We start from the raw sequence: 19,877 nt of genomic DNA on the forward strand, positions 1-19,877 counted from the left end.
AACTTTATCAGTGACCGCCTTCTCAGACGTATCGATTTAAACTTATCTCTGACCTTCGTTATCGGCTATATCAGGACACGACTGCACGCTGCCATGATCACAGGGTTCAGCCGATTGGCACGCCACGTGATAAAAATAAAAACGGAAGAGGACATCGAACGCCAGAAAATAAAGGCCCAAGATCTATGCGAAATCTTATACCCCTGTTACACGGGCGGCCTTCACCTGGTTAATGCAACACAATGGTATCTCTAAAAAAAATGTGGGCAGTTTCCACTAGTGGTGCAAAGCTGGGTGACAGCGGAGCTAATTCCGGATTTTGCTAAGTGTTGCCAGGTTTTGTGAGGTTGTACATGGTTGCAGGCCTTCCGAATGGCCTTTCGAAACGTCCGGTGTGTCATTATTGATGAGATCAGCATGATGTCTGCCGACCAACTTGAAATCATAGACATCCTAGCGCGGCACATAACCCAGAAGTACGGCGACACATTTGGCGGGCTCCATATGATTCTGTGCGGCGACTTGCGACAGCTGCCCCCGTTCGGGCGAGCGAGATCTGCAAACGGACCCGGAGCAGCAACCGAACTCTATGCCGAGGAATTCGCGCTGTAAGCGGCCGCTCGCACCTCCCATGGATTTGCGTGCTTGGCGTTGGAAGTTCTCGGTGACGCGCAGGCCCGGAATCGATTCCCAGCGTCGCCGTGCATTCAGTCTGCAGCGTTCGTTGTCTCTGGCCGGACACTCGGGATCCTCGGCTCGGCGACGGCGTTTGTCAGCGGCGGCCTAGGCGCGATGGGCAGAATCGAATCTCCTTCGTCGATCGTGCTCCCGCTGAGCCGCGCACCGAGCTTCCTTGTAGGCGGCTTCTTCCTCGGGAGTCTTGCCTTTCTTCGGTCGCCCTGCAGTAGCTGGGCACGCGTGTTCACAAGACGAGGACGCGACACGTCTGTCGGCGCGCCGGCTGCTCAAAGCTTTCTAGCATATCAGTGACGTCACGGCTAAGCGAACACTTGTTTCTCCTCAGCTGGAGAGATGGAAGGCGGAGCGCAGGCATGCCGCGGCGAGACTGCGCCCTACGCACGTGGTTGTGTGGCTGGGCGACGCACAGTTGGGCCGAGTTTTCGGTCGGCACGAAACGGACTTACGAAAAGCTTAGGAGCTCGCTCATACAGAAGGAAATTCAAGAAGGGACAATCGGCGAAAGCTGGCAACAGAAAACACGTCACGCCTTGTGTTAATCCCATCCGGTAGTTGACGCGAGCATCGAAAAAAAAAAAAAATGTGAACTGAACTTACAGAGAACGTTCTATTTTTTTTTATTCTTTCCCGCTAAACCTGAAACGTTTTGCTTATAAATCAACTTCTACTTTGAGACTTATTTTTCTTGCGCTACCTACCAACAAGCTGACGGCGCGACAGGCGTGGCAGGTGCATGCGTCATGCACCAGACAGGCCACCGAAGCCAGCAAAGCCGGTTGAGCGTGTGAAGTTCGCCTGTTCGGTGAACCGTCTCTTTTGGATGTAGCGTGTTTCTTGTGATCACGGCGTATTCTTGCGTTCCTTTTCCACTCCACACGACACCACTGCACTACTGGACTACGGCAGGTGAGAAATTTGGTTTGACAGTGTGCGACGCATTTCAAGCAATTTTGGCTTTTACGGCACCGAACCGAGATATGTGACGCAGTTAGCGAAAAACAGCTCGACCGTCCTGGCGTAGTTAATTTGCGTTGATGTCTCGTACTGGGAGATGTTTGCGATGCTTTCTATGGGCCCCAACATTACTATAATTTACTCCACTAGTTTTTGGGCACGCTCGCCGCACCCGGCTATGTGCATGTGACGAAGTTGGGCAGAAGAAGCTCGGTCGTGTGAAGCAGTTTTGCGTGTACCGAATCTTACCGGGATAAGTTTTGGCGCTTTTTCTGACTTCGAACATTATTGTAACTCATTTCGTTACTTTTTTGGGGTACTTTTCAAGCACAGTGGCCGCGCCCGGCGTTGTGACGCAGTTGGCGAAAAGCAGCTCGGCTGTGTGCCGCAGTTTCCCGTGTACTGAATCTTACTGGGAAAAGTTCGTCGCGCATTTTCTGACCCCTAAAATTAGTGTAATTAGTTTTGTAACTTTTGGGGACACTTGAGGCATGCTCGCCGCGCCTGGAGTTGTGAATCAGTTAGCAAACAAGCAAGCCAGCCGTGGTGATAGTTTAGCGTGCTCTGAATCTTAGTGAGACAAGTTTGTGACGCTTTCTATGGCCCCGCAACATATACCTCCTTTCGGTAGTCACGCTTGTCGAAGACGCGACGAGCGATTTCCAAGTGTGGTAACACTGGAGTGTGTTGCTTGGGCCGGCAGAACACGCAAAAGATAACGCCGAGAAGCTCAAGAACCAAGAACTCGAAAATTGTCTCTTCGTAAAACAGGCTTTCCACCCACGCAGGTCTCTTGAGTGTGGGCAGAAGACATTCTGCGAGCGTCTAGCATGGTCTGGCTGGGAGCCTGTATTCTGGCCATCTGTGTATCTAGCCTACTATGGCGTCGGCTGAGGCCGAGTTATATTGGAATAGCGCAGTCGCCCTTTCGTTTGTGCTTTTAAAGTACAGGTAATAATCCCGGGGAATGTGGAGATGCTTTGAAATCAGATGTTTTATTCATAATTTATAGCACGGCTTGGAATGAATGGTGCATTTTCGGCGTCATGTGTGTAAATGCGAATTGCTTTTGTTTGTAATGTCACCCATTTTCGCACGCTTCCGCTCTGCACGCAGTATTCGTATAAGGGCTAAATACCAAAATGACACATGCTTGTAATTTACATTTTTCAGCTGATGCAGTCCTGTGGAGCTTCGTACGGAAACTAGTGCTGCTTACCTGGTGCCACAACGTTGGACGAACGCACAAAGAGCCCGGAACGGGCATTTATATATAGCAAAATAAACGTTTCCTCGTTTACAAGGCGTTTCGCGCCTACTTTATGAAATAGCACGGGGCACAGATTTGATGGAGGCTAAGCGATTCCGCACTAAGGCCGCGCGCGATTGAACAGTAGAAGAAGAAAAAAAAAAATGAAAGGCGCCGATTAGAGTAGGGCGTGCCAGCTAGCGTTCAAAACGCGCGCCCCCAAAACCGGAAGGACTTAATCCCATCCGCTTGGTGCGCTACAGTCAATTCGGCCGCTGGTCTCTATGGGAGTGCGCGCTCTTGTTGAATGTGTTTATGGCTCCGCTGTAAAAAACGAGAACACCGTCCAACGCCGAAGTGGCTATGCGGCTACGGCGTTGCTTGGCTAAGCACGAGTTCGCGGATCCTATGCCCTGCGGCACTCCGATGGGGAGAATCGCAAAAACGATAGTGTGCCTTGCACTTCGCGCACGAGAAGGTGGGCAAAAGTAAACCGCCGGCGTGCTGTTGGCATACCTCGTACTATCATCGTCAAATGAAACTTGAACAGCGGAGCGCGTGGCCCAAGCATAAGCGAAGGTATAATGCGCGCCGTCCAGTTGATCACCAGTGACAGGCGCGCACATCCGGTTTGGCCGTACTGCGCGATCCACCTCTAGCGAGATAATTTCGCTTCTGTTCCGGCTCTTACATATGAAAGGGAGAAAATAAAAAAATAAAGATGAAGCTAAAATATTGCAGCTTACGGCGAGTCTTGTCGCACAGATCGCCGAAAGCGCAAGTGCTGTCGGCGCGAACAGCTGTGCGCGTGGTGCAGTTTGCACCGTCAACGGAAGGTAGATTAGCCCGCGCGGCGCGGGCGATGACGGTGCAAACTGCACCACGCGCACAGCTGTTCGATGCATCTAAGCCAAGAAATCCATGGAACAGAGATTAATTACGATGAAATTAGGCGTCACGATTGAAGATAAATATGAGCAGGCAGTTTAGGATTAATTTAGATTAGTTAGCCTCTTCCAGCGTAATTAAGCTTAAATTATTGACGCCTAATCAATAATTATTGAAAGTACCTGGTATAATTAAGCCTAGTTTGGATCGACTGCCATTAATTTGAATAAGGTCAATCATGTTTCATTAAGGGAAATTAAGGTGACTTAGGTCTAATTGAGAATAAATAAGATTACATCAGTTAAGTCCAATCGAGATTAATAATGGTAATGAAGCATAGTTCATGTTACGCTACTTACCCTAATTCAGAATAATCTAAATTACGTTATTTTCGCCCACAAATATTAGGTGCGGGTAATTGGGTTCAACAATTAGCTCATTATAATATAAATCATTGAATACATCGCATCATCATCGACACATCGAACTGCGGCGTGCGTAGCTCGGCCGCTCAGTCGTTCGTTGCATGAGCGCAAAGTTGGCGACTGGAAATGCTCACGCACTGTCCGTCAAGTCCTGTTACGGAGTTTATGCATCATTATTTTTTTTGGTTCGCGAGCCATCGCTTTCCTAGCGCGAAGCAATACAAATTCGCAAAAGAAAACTGCCGGATATATTGGTGGATGTGCTTATCTGCAAGCTGCGTTCCCGTCGGCCACGTGGTTCTTCCCAGTTACGTGGTGGTGCCGCGGCGTTCTGCAAAGGCGGTACATGACTAGCACAAATGCGATGGCGGTTGAATGCGCCTCGCAGAATGGTATAGCCCAGGATGCTTGCACTTGATCTTGCAATCTCGCATATTTCTTTCACCGCGCTCCGTCACACCGTGCCTGGCCGGCTCGGCTGTCGCCGGTCACGCGATACAGTTGGAAAAAAAAATTACGATAGCGCGCGCTTCTCGCCATTACATGCTTTGTTCCATAGCGCCGCAGAAGCGCGGTAGCTTTAAAACATGGCGACCGTGCGAGGAGAACATCCTTCCGGAGTGAACAGCAGCGTGCCCTGCGACGTGAACTTACCGATACTTCTGCACGCAGCTGTCAGCAAGCTAAACAAACCTGGTGCCTCTGGACTACGGCACGTTTGCGCAACCGTCGCGAGAGCCGACGACGTACGGTGAGAACGCGCTTTCGAAATTTATTATTTTTTTTATTTATCGTAAACGGTACTGTTGAGCGAGGACAGTTTCAGGGTTCGCCCGCAGCCATCTCCTGTCTTATTGCAACACTGGCCCGCTCGGTGGGTGTCTCTACCAGCGGAATATTTCTGTTGCTATATTCACAGCGAAACGCAGAACAGAGCCGGAGAGCACGCGTGGTAGCGTCTCATGTTTCCATCGATGATTTAGGACCTCATTTCAAATCTTGAACGCAGCTTTTATATTGTGGCTAAGTAAACCATACCCTCTTATATATGCCACCGTCAAATAGAAGATCGTCCAGTTCATAATATGGCAGCAAACACATCTGATTCCTGGCACGCATGGCCGGCAGGGCGCCTGCTGGCGCCGCTACGAGGAACAAGGCGCTACAAACAAATGTAGAGTGTACTGTATATTACGTACCACTTGTGTGCTGATGAAGGTGCGGTATAGCTAAGCACCCGTAGCTTTGCCTTCACAGCCACGGACTCTTATCCGCTAGTGTGTCGCGGCGTCCAAGCGCCGGGTGAGCGAAGGGAAGCGTGCCTTCAGTCATGGACCAAGAGCGCGGCGGCTGAAAAGTACTTTCAGGGAACCGAATGCTGTTCACGAAGCGTCGAAACGCCCCTGCGTGTTCTCACTTACCAATGCTGACGCGACGAGGAGGCCGGAGTTCCAGCGTCCGCATCCTGGCAAGCGGTGTCTTCATCGGACGAACTTCTGCACCGACGCACCGAATCATCACTGTCCGACAACACCACGAAATTCACAGGCATCGCTGGCTTAGTCGGAAGCTGGGAAAGTGTCCATAGTTCAGGCGACACAGGAACCTCAGAGCAGGAGACGGAACGGAGGAACGAGAGCGGAGAAAAGAAGAGAAAGAAAATGAGAAAATTATTGAAATTACACACCACGGCGACTAATACGACCAACCTAAAGCGCATACTTCAAAAACTGCGTAGGCGGCCGCTGTAGGCGTGGCTGTGGGCGAGCTTGCTTATCTCTGCGTTTCGTGTCGACCGCTGGCAACTACGAAGTCACGCTCGCGCAGCTTTCTTTCGCGCCTGCACGATTCATGACTGCGCTGTTAATAATACGAGAGCAGATCTGAGGGGAAGTTCGACGCAGTCGCAATTTGCCGCCGTTCCTTCACCGCTCGCAGCCTCGAAGGAGCATGGCACTAACACGGCTCGCTTCGTTTTATCAGCAGTGTCTCGTTGGTGCTCCGGTCTTTTATGCCACACGAAGCCAGAGCTCCGATGCAGCGACCGTGGATGCCGCGTTCCTGGGCCGCCGGATAGCGCACGCCAGGCGTGGTCCTAGGATGAAGTCCAAACGCTGTGAACTCGGGGAGGATAGAAGAACCCTCGTTTCAAGTCCGCGTCGTCTGCTTCTAACCAAACGTTGCGCGTCGACTTCGAGCACAGGTGCAAGCTTCGTCGCGGCGGAACAGCGTGCCCAATGGCCCACAAACTGCCAACTGGCCCCTTCCCTTGTTGGCGGTAGTGAATCACCGCTTACGTGCGGAATTAGCGACCGCACCACGGACGACAGCCCGGCGGCAAACGAATCGAAGCTTTGTTTTTGACACCGCGCCTGGTAGTTTCCTTTAGCCTGTGCTGTGCCGCACCAAAAGCATCGCCTGGTCCACCGCTTGAACCAACCGCGGGACCAGCCCCACGACGCAGTGCGTTCCCAGTGTCCACAGGTAGCGGTGCGCCCAGAATGTCGTCCTATTCGTGTGAAGTGTGTTTATTACAGTGGAGTTTCAGGGTTATTTGCGCGGGCGGCTACTTGTAAGGGCCGTGCAAGGTTGTCAAAAGTGACGCGCGGCTCGACGCCAAGACGGCGGCGGAGAGTTATAGCCGTCGGTGGCAGGGGAGCCGCGGTTTAAGGTGAGCGGGTAAGTGGGTTGACTGTGAGTCGGGGCTTCCACCATTTGGTTTGCGAAAGCAGTGCCGTGGCTTTGAAGTCAACCCATCGCTGCTGAATCGCAACCATGCCAAGACATTCTGCGGAATTGTTCCCTGAATTGTTTCTTTCGGGGAATGTGTCTCGCGAGGTTGTGCCTTATTGCACTGCAAAGAATTTAAGGCACCGGCCTCAAGACATTGGAACTCCGCATAGTGTCACCCTGCAGCCCTGTTGCGTGCACACTGCGCCCAGAGGAGTGTGAATGGACGAACGATGGGTGATGTTGTGGATGCCATTTAAGTGCGTGCCAGGCCTACACCGTGGCAGCGCCTTTGGAAGGGGATTCGGTGGAGATTCGGATAAGATGGAAATACGACCAACATTGTAACGTTATTGTAATTCGTAGCCTGTGTAAATAGTTTCGATTTTATCGCGTGCATATTCGATCTTGATAGACGGTTAATCCCTTGCAATTAGCGTCACAGCGTTGCCCATTGCAATGCGACTTCGCAACATACACAACACACCACCTTCAAGTTTCCACCACTGCCTTTTGGTGAACATCAACTAATACCTTAGTTTCTTTGTCTCCTTATTCGCAAATATCAATATTTTAGGTCTACTAATTGAAATGCCAGTCCATGCGTTTCGCAGAGTACTATGATGAGCAATATGAAAGGGAACGCAGGAACGCGTGGCAAACAGCCTCGAAACAGACTGGCGCTGTGAAAAACAAAGGGGGAAAGGAGGGCGCTCTTCCAATAACTGTTGGCACTCCCACCGCGCTGGCATTTCTACAAAGCAGCAGCTTGCACCATTTCGCCGATAATATGGCATCGTCCGACAGCCGATAAGACGGTAATCGTCGCAGTGACTTACACCGATTCATTTTCTTTCATTCATTCTTATTTTTTTCTTCGGGCAACCGCTTGATAGTATTCTTAGCCCAAGCTTCCCTGATATTTCAAACCGATTCTTTATTTGAATCGACGCACCCGTTTGTCAGTGGCACTTTCGAACAGCGGCGGCGCTCGAACCAATGACGACAGACGAATAGAATAAAGAAAAATGAAAAAAAAAAAACATTGATAAACTGTCTCTCGTGCGACTTTGTTGCACCAAGTTCATTCAGAAAAATTCACGTAGCATACTGCAGTGGCCCACGCAGAACAGTCAACTGTGATTTTGTAGCCTCAAAATGCCTCGATTACCTCTTAAACAGCGGGAAGATATAATAGAAATGTCTAAAAGAGGTTATACGCAGCGCAATATTGCTCTCGTGACAGGCCGCCCATTGAAAACGGTCAACCGGATTGTCCAGGCTTACCGAGACGAAGGGCGTATAAACGATGCGCCACGCCGCAGACGACCTCGATCAACAATGAACGACCAAGACCTTTGCATCGTGGCTTCCATCAGCGACAAACCATTTCGAACAGCAAAGGAGGTTCGAGGTGCTCTTGGTTCGGACAACTTGAGCGACAGCACGGTGGGACGAAGGCTTAGAGAAGCAGAACTGCGAAGTCGCATCACCGCACAGAAACCTCCGCTCACTGCAGCCAACAAAGCAGCTCGCCTGTGGTTCGTTACTGAACACCGTAGCCGGAGCGAGTCAAAGTATGTTGTTCTCTATGATGAGTCCACGTTTTCGAGCCGCTGGGACCAACGAATGAGAGTGCAGCGGACCGAAAACACACGCTTTAGTTCGCAGAATATCCAGGAGTTGGGTGCCAGCGGACGCGTATCTGTGAACGTCTGCGGGCGATTTTCCACGAATGTCTAGGGCCACTGTTGAGAATTGATGGCAGGTTCACCAGTGCTGGGTATTGCACTCACCTCGAGCACCAGATGATCGCCTATGTGTTGAACGGGCCGCACCCGGATGGGTGTTAACTTTTCCAGCAGGACTTGTCTCCCGTTCACACATCGAAGGACGTGGCGCGCGTTTTGTAAGAACGAGGGGTAATGCAACTTCAGTGGTGCGCGAAGGGTGCCGACATGAACATTATAGAGCACGTTTGGGGTCGTATAAATGTGAACCTTTTGAAGAGGTCCCTAGAATTGGCGAACTTCGACCAACTATGGGAACCAGTAGAAGATGAGTTGAAGCGCCTTCAGCGTGATACCGCATTCATCGGGGCTCTCTACGCGTCTCTGCCCCAAAGAATGGAGGTCGCTGTTCAAGTCGGCGGTGGCATGACGCATTATTAGGCCACCAACGAACAAAACAAAGGACGAGCATAAGCTGGGATGACGCTATTGCCTTATTTCATTTGCTTCAATATATTTTTAATATTCTGCAAGCGCCAATAAACTTATTTCGAACTCACCCATGCACCAATTTCTTTCCCGATTTACCATAACTCAATATCGAAGTAAGGAACAGTGCTACCTTTTGTAACGATTCCGCGCGAAAAGTTACCAGTGACGCAATATCTAACAGTGTTATCACTCTCTGCTGGCGATGCGAAGTCCCGCACTTTGCAGACGCACGGCGGGAGGGCGTACAGTTGTTAGAACAGCGTCCCCCTTTGCACTTTGTTTCCGACGGCGGCCGCTGCGTATCACCTCATTTTGCTCGTGATAGTAGACAGTTTTAGTACTGCGTACGTTGCGTACGCAAGGGCGTTGCGTACGTAAGATCGCTACGTTCGGCAAAGTGCGCATGTGCAGAACGCAACACGAACGGTATGTAATGCGTACGCGCCCGCTGCGTACGCACGCATCCGATTTTTTGCGTGCCTACGTAGGAGCCTTGCGTGCTGCTCTCGTGGTTCTCGCTTGTTCGGGAGGGCGCGAGACAGAAGAGTTTCGCAAAATGGCAGCGTCAAGGGCAACCAGCGGAACACTGTACTTTTTAATGTCCTATGATTTGGCTTTGCTGCGTGAACGCGTAGAAGCCATTCCCGGATCCTGCACGGTAGGAACGCATAGCAAAAATAGGGAATTTGTTTTTAAGGCGCAAACCTTTCTAGGCTTATGGTGAAGTTTGTGTCAGGAGACCTGACCGCCGGAATGTCCGACGAAGCGTCATCGCGCCATGTGAAGACAGATTAAAAACCGATTAAGGAACAAAAAAAGATATACAGTGACAGTTACTGAATGATAACGTTATAATAGAGATTGATAGAGATTAATGACAAGTAATGACTAATAATGACTACTAATGACTTGTAAGGGCTACTAATGACTCCCAAATGACCAGTATGTCTGACGACGGCTTGTAATGATCAAAATTGATTAGAAATGACTAGAAATGCCAAGTAATGAGTAGTAATGACTGGCAATAACTACTAATGACTTGTAATGACTACTAATGACTCCGAAATGACCAATATGTCTAACGACGGCTTGTAATAACCAAAATTGATTAGAAATGACTAGAAATGTCAAGTAATCTGTAGTAATGACTGCTAATGACTACGACATGACCAATATGTCTAACGACAACTTGTAACGAATACAATTGATTAGAAATGACTAAAAATGCTTAGTAATGACTACTAATGGCTATTATATGACATGTCTAAGGACGGCTTGTAGTGACCACAATTGATTACAAATGACAAAAATGCTTCGTAGTGAGCGGTAAAGACTAAAAGAACGAAGAGAAAGAGAAGAGACAAATGATAAGAGGAGGAAGAGTAAAAGTTATGGGGTTTTACGTGCCAAAACCACTTCCTGATTATGAGGCACGCCGTAGTGGAGGACTCCGGAAATTTAGACCACACCTAGGGTTCCTTAATGTGCACTTAAATCTAAGTACCACGGGTGTTCTCGCATTTCGACCCCATCGAAATGCTACCGCCGTGGCCGGGATTCGATCCCGCGACCTTGTGCTCAGCAGCCTAACACCATAGCCACTGAGCAACCACGGCGGGTAGGAGGAAGAGTAGGCATTCGCCGTTCACCTCTTAAAAGAGATCTTAAGAGACCCTGTAATTTTTGAGTAAGTGTTCACTGTGCGCTGTTTGCGCGAAAGACTCGACCTCCTGTTGGCGCAGTTCGTCGCAAATGACCGTGCCAGCCCCATATAGCGAGCACTCGGTCTTTATTTTTCTTGATATGATTCGTGTGTTGCATCCGTATTAAAAGTAGTCTCTTAAATGCTTAGATATAGTTCGACGTAGCGTCAACGCGCCCACACGTTACATCACGTTGGCGACATCAACAGCGCTTATAGTTCGATCGACGGTTCGACGTACTGGCGGGCGCGGCCAACGCGCTCCGACGCGCCCGTCGCCAGCTTACGTATGTAGGCATTTCGCAGTACTAAAAGCCCTAACGTGACACGCGCTCCTACGTTCCGCAAAGCGCTTGCGCGCTGCGTACGTATCGTCATGGCACAGTACGTCCCTAGGATATCTCGAGGGAACCGAGAAACGTCCCAGGTACGTTTTGGCAACATGCGCTTTCCAACAAAAAAAAAAAAAAAATTCTCCCAGGGATCTCTCCATATGGTTACTCATAAATGTATCGTCGTCGGCGGAGTATAATTAACCGCTTCGCTGACTAGCATTTGGACATCTAAAACCACATAAGAACGTAAGAGCCAAATTACCGTGCACCTATAACCATTATGAGCGGTACTCGCGCTCTTTGTACAGCAGGATGTAGTGACATATGTTATTGCGGTCCTTGTATTTATCACTTCCCGTGCATTTTCAGGGATCACGGGAAATCAGTCAACCAATATGCTGACTCGATCATCCTGGCCACTTGTTTCTGTCTGTCGCACGATGTATGTTATGACATGACTGCAGGTATACTATTATATGCAGTCGTCACATTATATGTCATGTGCAAAGACAGAAACGTGGCAAAGCTGATAGAGTTAGCAGACTAGCAGTTAACAAGTAGGGCACTACCCGAAGCGCCATTTATGCCAGTTACCCCTAGATGACCTTTTCCTTGTGCGGAGCTCTAGAGAAGTCGTGCTGACTTTAGAACAAGGAACTTGGAGCAATGTGTACGCGTTTTCACTGGACGTTGAAGACCTGTATTATGCGATTCCTCATGACGGAGTGCTCAGTGCCATTAGGAACAAAATCGAAGATTTTGGTGAAGTTAGGTTCAGTTGTGCAACCGGAGTGAATAGCGGCCAGTTTTTAGAACTGTTAAGCTTTTATCTTCATTCCACTGTCGTTAGTTTCAAAAACCAACACTATGTACAACGCAAGGGCATTTGCATTGGATCGTCGCTCGCTCCCATTCTTTCAGACATCTTTCTCGGCGCCTTTGACAAGTGTGTAAACAGCATTCTGAATCAGTCATGTGCTCCTTCTATAATGAGGTATGTCGATGACTACCTCGTGGTTTTTAACGACGTTCCAGGGTCTAGGCTAGATGACACTGTAGAATCGATAATTAACACATTTAGAAATGCATCAGAGGCTCTAAACTTCACGTGCGAAAGGCCTTGTAATAACAGCATTCGCTTTCTGGACCTCAATCTCACTCTGATGAACACGCATGTCTGTTTCGAATACCAGCCGAGGTTGAACAATCAGCTAATCTCATACGATACTGCGCACTCCAAGCTAGTAAAACGAGGAGTTGCAATGACTTGTCTAAAAGAAGCGCTAAACAAATCTTGCAGTCACAAAATAGAAATCAGTTTCAATAACCAAGTTTCAAGGCTACGCCTAGCCGGTTTCCCTTCACTATTGATCTCTAGCGTATGCGACAAGCTTCTTCAAAAGATCAAACAGGCAAGAGAGGGCACTAACACAAAAAGGCCATTTGATAGGAAGAGATTACATGTGATTCCTTATTGGCACAGGGTATCCCACAACCTCAAGAAGGTGGCACAAAGGCACAGTATCAATCTTCTGTTCAGTGCACCATGTAAGCTGGCCAAGATATGCCCTATGATGACAAAAGCAAAACCCGAAACATGCTCTAAGAAACATGCAGCGCAGTACACTGCTTGCAAAAGTAATGTCGTATACGAGATACCCCTAAGTTGCCAACAGGTTTATATCGGTCAAACCGGACGGTGTTTTAATGAAAGGGCGCGTGAGCACAATTGGGCCGTAAATAACACTGCGGGGGGCCATCTGGCAGAACACTGTAAACGTCACAATTGCCGTCCGTATCTTCGCGACACCAGGTTTCTGGCATGGTCTAGAGATAGACTAGAACGGGAGATATTGGAAGCTTTTTACATTGCAAAGGCCGAGGGCACGTGCATTAGTTGCCCTTCAGTGACGCTTACCGAAAAGGAGATAGCTTTTCTGAAGAGATAGGGAGGTCGTGATGTCACGATGGGCCATCTTTGCTTGCATCTATTTAAAGTTGTGTTTCTTCAAAAAACATTTAGTTGGAAGTAGCGCCTTGTCTGTCGTACATGTTGTTCTTTCGTCCTCGTCTTCGCAGCGCTGTCTTTTTTCATCAAGTAGCAGATCGACTACGTTTGATGTAGCATGACCGTAGCATACATTAACCACAATGGCATGTCTCACTACACACTGTACACCAACAGCAAGACTGTACCCCTCACAATGCTTGTCGGTGCACAGTATTGTTTTAACAGAAAAGACGCTTACTTCAAGCAAATGCTTCACACAAGGCACTCTTTCTCTGTAAAAAAATGACCGCTTTCCACTGCTATGAAGAGGTGTGCAAGCGAAGCTTGAGTTTCTGAGCCGATTTTGGTACATACCAACACGTAGGCGGCTGTTTCATGACATTCTTGTCATGACCTATAATATATTCTTCATACACTCTTGTCATAATGTGCCAATTTTGGTACATACCAAGTTAACGAAACGACCATGAGAGCACCAAGACATTGGCGGCTGTTTTATGGTCTACATCACACACATGTCACGATATTCGTGTCATGACCGATCACTTATGTTCGTCATACAATCCTGTCGTACTATTCCAATTTTGGTACATAGCAAGCTAACGAAACGACCATGCGAGCGCCAAGACGTTGGCGGCTGTTTTATGGTCTACATGACACATGTCATGATATTCGTGTCATGACCGATCATTTATGTTCGTCATACACTCTTGTCATACTATGGCATTTGTGTTACACACCAAGTTAACGAAACGACCATGCGAGCACCAAGACGTTGGCGGCTGTTTTATCGTATACATGAGACACATGTCATGATATTGGTGTCATGACCGAGCATTTATGTTTTTCATACACTCTTGTTATAGTATGCCAATTTTGGGACATACCAAGACGCAGGCGGCTGTTTCATGACCTACAGGACACGCATGTCATGACATTCGTGTCACGACCTATAATTTATGTTCGTCATACATTCTTGTCATACTATGCCAATTGTGGTACATACCAAGTTAACGAAACGACCATGCGAGCACCAAGGCGTAGGCGGCTGTTTCATGACCCACATGACACACATGTCATGATATTCGTGTCGTCGCCTATCAGTTATGTTCGTCATGCGCTCTTGTCATATTAGGCCAATTTTGGTGCATACCAAGTTACGAAAGGACCATGAGAGAACCGTGACCTAGGTGGTTAGATAGATAGATACTATCAAAGTGGCAAATGTTCGCTAACAAATACTTCGCATTTAAAATCCTGTGACGCCACTTCATTAAACACAGAAATGATGACATCTTGTTTTCAAAATTCGCGAAGTTCGTTTTGGTGGCCTGCCATTAGCTATGTATATTGAAATTGTCCGCCATTCGACTTGATGGGCGTAGCGAGCTTTCAGCGCGGAAAGCGATGCAGTAAAAGGTCAGCCGCACAGGTGTCGAAATTGTATCCCCGCACAGACTCATACCTTCTGTGGAGGCCAACGAAAACTTCGGTTGTAGAGTGCTGGTCCCGTCGTCTGACGCCAAGCCCATCGGCCAGCGCAGTCGCACAAAAACAGCTAAAGTAAACAATTATCTCACGGTTTTAACTCGTAACTTTTGAGTGAACATGTTAAGAAACGATTATCCTACTCGCGCTATCCAATTCAGAAAAACGTCGACAAGCAAAACAACACAATATGTGAGAGGGGCGTATTGTAGCAGGTTAAATTTACGACCGTGCCTTTCTGCACATTTCAAGAGATGCATTGCATTGCAAGTGATAGCGGTATCAACGCAGTAATACCTCTGACAGCATTATGGTGGGCGATGAAAAAAAATTTATTCATTGAAGTAAAATAAGTCTTTCCTCGTCACGCGCATTTAAAATTGAATAGGAATTTTATTTTCCTTGAAATAATCTAACTGCCTCGTTTTAATTAAAACACTTTTTATTTCCCATTATTTGCTCCCTCCTCCTGTAGTCGCACGTCAATCGCTGCTCCCATAACTACCCTTGCTGATGTCTGTGACAGTTTCCTTTGAATGGTTTTTCGGCCGAACCTTCGCGACCCATTTGTATCGATCTTGGTGAAACATACTTTTTGGCCCGATGACGTCACGTAACATGTGACCTTAGAAGAGCAATGGCGTGGCTAACAAGCCCTCGCATGCTACCTAACGTCATCCAGGCTGCCAGACTCGAGACCCTTCCAATGAATAAACGAGAGAAGGGGAACCGAGGGGCTCGATTTTGTTAATCCTGACCACATAAAGGCAACAGACAATGAAGTCAAGAAAGCATCGGCGGAATTAACTGTGGTTGAAATTGGAATGTAGAAAATAATGAAGGAAAGATAAATGAAAGGGAACGAAAAAGAGTTTCGCCGTTAGCATCCCAACCCATAACCTCCGCATTAAGCATGCGTTGCACTACCAATTGTGCTGCGGCGACGGCTATCAGTTCATCTACTAACTTTGGTATTTATGCTTACTAGACTTAGCCCTAGGAGACTTAGCCTGTGCCACTCAGAGCCATGAGGGCGGATGTGGAACATCCTTTTTTTGGCCGATGGCGTCAAGTAACACGGGACCTTGAGAGCAGACACGTGGTTAATAAACACTCGCATACTCCCTAATGACATCAAGGCTGCCACATTTGAGACCCGCGCAATGAATGAAGGATAGAAAGTGAACCGAGGGGCTCGATTTTGTCAATCAATGATTGATTGTATATTCAGTTTGTCTGTTTCTCCGATTCAGATGCAGTCGTCCTGCTTGTCGTTGATATCTCAAGAATGTTTAACGTAATAGTTCTGCTGGAGCCCGCATGGTGGAGAGAAGTAATTAATTAAGAAAAAAATGAGTGTCTGGCTTTTCTTTCGAGGAACCCGTATTGGTTTCCTTTGGAGAAATTGCTACGATAGGGTGGATGTCTCATTTTCCCTTAATTAGTCTAAAGAATGTCTCAGAGTGGTTGGAAGAACTGGAAATATATTTGAAGTGTGGACTTAGAGCATCAGCCTTTTCCTTGAGTGTGTCTTCCTGGGTATTTAGATCATTTCGAAGCGACGGCACACAACATCGCCTTGGTTCGGTGCAAGCAAGTGGCAATTTGCGTATCTTTAATTCTTGTTGCTTGTTAGTTTGGACACCCTGTATACCTTAAAGTCATTATTTCGAAAACTAATGCGTGATTTTGGAATTATTAGGTTATGCATTTCGATTTAGATTTCTCGCACGACTAATCTCCGCCGCTGCATGTTGTATCGATTTTAAAAATAGACTCCCCGTATAGTTTACGTCAGCTGAAGCAAGGCGGCTAAGGAGGGCTATTTGATTGTACATAAACATTCATAGGAAACAGTGCTGCGGCTACAGTACCAAAGGAACATGGACAACGCTGGGCCTGTGTTAACTGCCGTTTCGTTGTCCTGCGGCCATACTAGTGTTAGTGAGAATGTCGGTAAGAACAGTCCACAAAATGTACGGTTCTAGTTTTCGCCTGCGCCGGACGCGCACGGGCCGAGCATGTTGTGTCGTGTCCGAAAGTAAGTCTGTCAGTTTTTACATGACCGCATGGTGGACATAAAGAAGTAGTAGAAGAAGAAGAACAGGAATGAAACATTATTGTGTGACGGCTCTAGTCCGAGTCGTCTTCGCATGTTGAGGTGGCACTCAGCGGCGACATATTGTCGGCGGGCGCCACGGCATCCTGGATGTGGCTGCTGTGGCGCACCAGCACCAGCCGCCACACAGTCTGGCGAATGTGTCCGGGTGGCGCCGCCCAGCTCGCCCATGTGTAAGGAATGTACGCGGGAATGTTGGCGCGTGTGATCCTCCCTGTAGCAAAACGTGCTGGGATTTCTGTACGGAGACTCAGGTTTCTCACATTGCAAACTTAGAAAGGGGAAAACGTAATGACGATCTCTCATTTGGTTCGATCAAAAACTTATTTATTCGCTTTTCGGTTATTTGTGTGACTGTTTCTTAAAAAAAATTAGGTTAGAAAGGCGATAATGATTTCATCTTCCACTGTGAACTTTTGTCAATCCCCCTTCGCGGGTGTGGGCCATATTTAAAAAGGAACAACAATATTCCGCAATGTTGAACGTGGCAGAACTCGGAAATTCGGAAGAAGAAGAAGAAGAATGCAGCAAAGCCAACAAGGACCGCCTCGGCCGACCGAGTCTTCCGGGAGTCGGCAGGCGCTGACCTCATCGGGGGCAACTGTTCTCGGGTCTGTTGGTACCAAAGGCACGGTGGCCGCTGTCTTTGCCCTGGTCGCACTGGTCACCGTGGCGTCCCTGGTGCTCGGACAACACGGCTATCAACGAGACGGCGACCTGAACGGTGTTAACGCGGCCGGCAGCCGGCAAGCGTGAGCTACCGACTTCCGTCCTTCTCCCGTGCACAGGTGGAAGCGCGCGACGTGACGTGAAAGCTACGTGTCTTGTCGAAGAAACGTCTCTCGGCAACGTGTACTCGTAGGCGACTTGCATAAGGCCGTCAGTATAAGCGGTGGCCGAGCGGTCCCGATTAGAATGTAAAGGTTTAAGAGGAAGTATATAGTTATAGGTAACCATGACTTGAGGCCTTATTCGATCCTGTTACATGCACGTCAATGTTGAAAAGCATGAAAACTTGGGCGAGCTTGTACAAAATCATGCTTGGAACGTTCGAAGCAGCGCGAATCAGCGCAGACAGATGGGTGCAGAAACGGAAGCGTCTTAGTGTTTTTTTTTTCACCCTCGCACTGATTAGCTGAATGATTGCAGGTATCGAAGCCGCCTTGTAATCACGTACGTCTACATTTACATATCGCAGCCTCGTTCATACCGTCACGAAGTTGGCTAACCCATGTTAAATGTCTTTGGGTAGGTATGCATGGGGAAAAACAAAATTTCGCGAAAAGGATCCGTAGGAGAGCTTATATGAAAGCACAAAAAAAGCGAATTGCCCAGACATGCGCGCTTACTTCCAGGGAAAGCACCCTTTTAGTATACAAGCTAATTTCACTGCCTCTACATTCTGGCAAAAAATGTGGCTTACATGGCGTTTCGTGAATATTTTTATTTTTGAAAAAAAAAAGAGAACTGGTTGCCAGAATTTATTACACATTTATGCTGATGTGAGCGCTTGAACACTAAATGAATCCGACTGTCTTGCAAACACAGTCACTCAGCGGCATCAGAGAGTTGTACAACCTGAAAGACTAACTAAAAAGACGAAAGAAAAAAAATAAATCGGATTATTCATTCGCTGTGCAGAAGATACAGAAAAGGGCCAAATAAAATTCGCTTTAGCTCCTCCGCAGAAATAGAAGCATTTAGATGTCAGATAGTGTTGTATTACGTACTCAAAGCCCTTGCGTACGCTATAACATAATGGGTCTGAAATGCTTTTCGTCATGACGGCAATACATAAATTATAAATCTGTTTTCTCGTATAGTCTAATCTCTTTTGGGAGCCGACGTATCGGCGACCTCTTTGTCGCCTCTATTGAGACGAGTGGTATGTTCTGACACTGTTAGACTTAATGAACGACGCTGTCGTTGCGGGGAAAACACGTTCGCTTCTTTATACTACATTTGGCGTTAGGCTATGTGGAGCGGTCTACTAAAGACTCATCAACGACGCGAGTATAGCCTGGCCCCTACCGTGTTACGTGCATCTATACGGCGAAAAGGTATGGCATAAGTGTCTTTGTCCCTTGTATGCGTTTTTTATTGCGATATCAACTATATGGCGACCCTAAACGCATTTCTATTGTCGGCGTCGCCGTCAGCCGTTACCGTGATGTTTCGTATACACTCCAAGGGGGATAATATCGTCGCCGCGCGCCGTGTGCTGTATGTGCGGGTGAAAGCATGCGAAGATGAGCCGGCGACCTGAGCTCAATCTCGCGCACGAAAGGGAGGAAAGCGGGGAGAAAGCGCGCCGTCTTCCGTCACGCGCGAAGCTTCGGGGGCAAGGCTGTTGTGGGGCGGCGTTCTCTTCGGCTGCAGCGGCGCATGTGGCGGCTGCTCGTGGTCGGCCTGCCGTATCTTGAGAGCGATCTGCATTCGAGGCAGGGTCTAGGTACGTCAGCAGCCGGTAGCTTTGTGTTCTGGGCGCTCACTTTTCATTGAAGCGATAGACAGCTCGAATGTCACTTCGCTCGCTGCTGCTGCCGCGTTTCCGTTCGCCAGCCTTTTGACAACGAGCTTTAGCGGTCAGCGAGTGGGATGTGTTGATGTTTGCTTGTGCGCGCGTGACACCATGCTTGTTCATTCAGTTAGTTTACCTATGTTTACAAATTTATACGACCGACAGAACTACTATCCTTACTTATTATAGCTCTTGACTAATTTGATATCGCAATCGATGCTTCACCATTACACCTACATGAAGGTCTACGTCAAGCCAAGCAAGGCATCACCGCATAGACAGGAAATACATCACGATATACATGGACGTCACACGCTCTAACATGGGGTCATACGCGTATGCAATATATACACCTGGACAGGCAGCTCCGATCATCCAAACAGCTGGGTGATTTTCCAACCCTCCCAACATAGCCACTCATGAAGCTAACGCCATAATGTATGCCATACAAGAAGCCTCTCTACCCACTAGCACCAGTCTAGTAACATCAACCTTTATACGGACTCCAGCAAAGCCATTCGCAACTTTCAACAC

The 19,877-nt window shown here is 48.1% G+C and overlaps 1 protein-coding gene across 1 annotated transcript in view; it reads right to left on the reverse strand.

Annotated features, from left to right (window-relative positions):
* The window catches only part of LOC126525222 (uncharacterized), a 170,400-nt gene extending 164,324 nt beyond the window's left edge, over positions 1–6,076 (reverse strand). The window contains exon 1 of the mRNA XM_055067598.2: positions 5,637–6,076. Coding sequence (XP_054923573.2) covers positions 5,637–5,935 — 299 coding nt within the window. The 5' untranslated portion in view covers positions 5,936–6,076. The remainder of the gene's footprint in view (positions 1–5,636) is intronic.
* Positions 6,077–19,877: the final 13,801 nt, after the last annotated feature.

Source organism: Dermacentor andersoni, chromosome 3, assembly GCF_023375885.2.
Source record: "Dermacentor andersoni chromosome 3, qqDerAnde1_hic_scaffold, whole genome shotgun sequence".
Lineage (NCBI taxonomy): Eukaryota > Metazoa > Arthropoda > Arachnida > Ixodida > Ixodidae > Dermacentor > Dermacentor andersoni.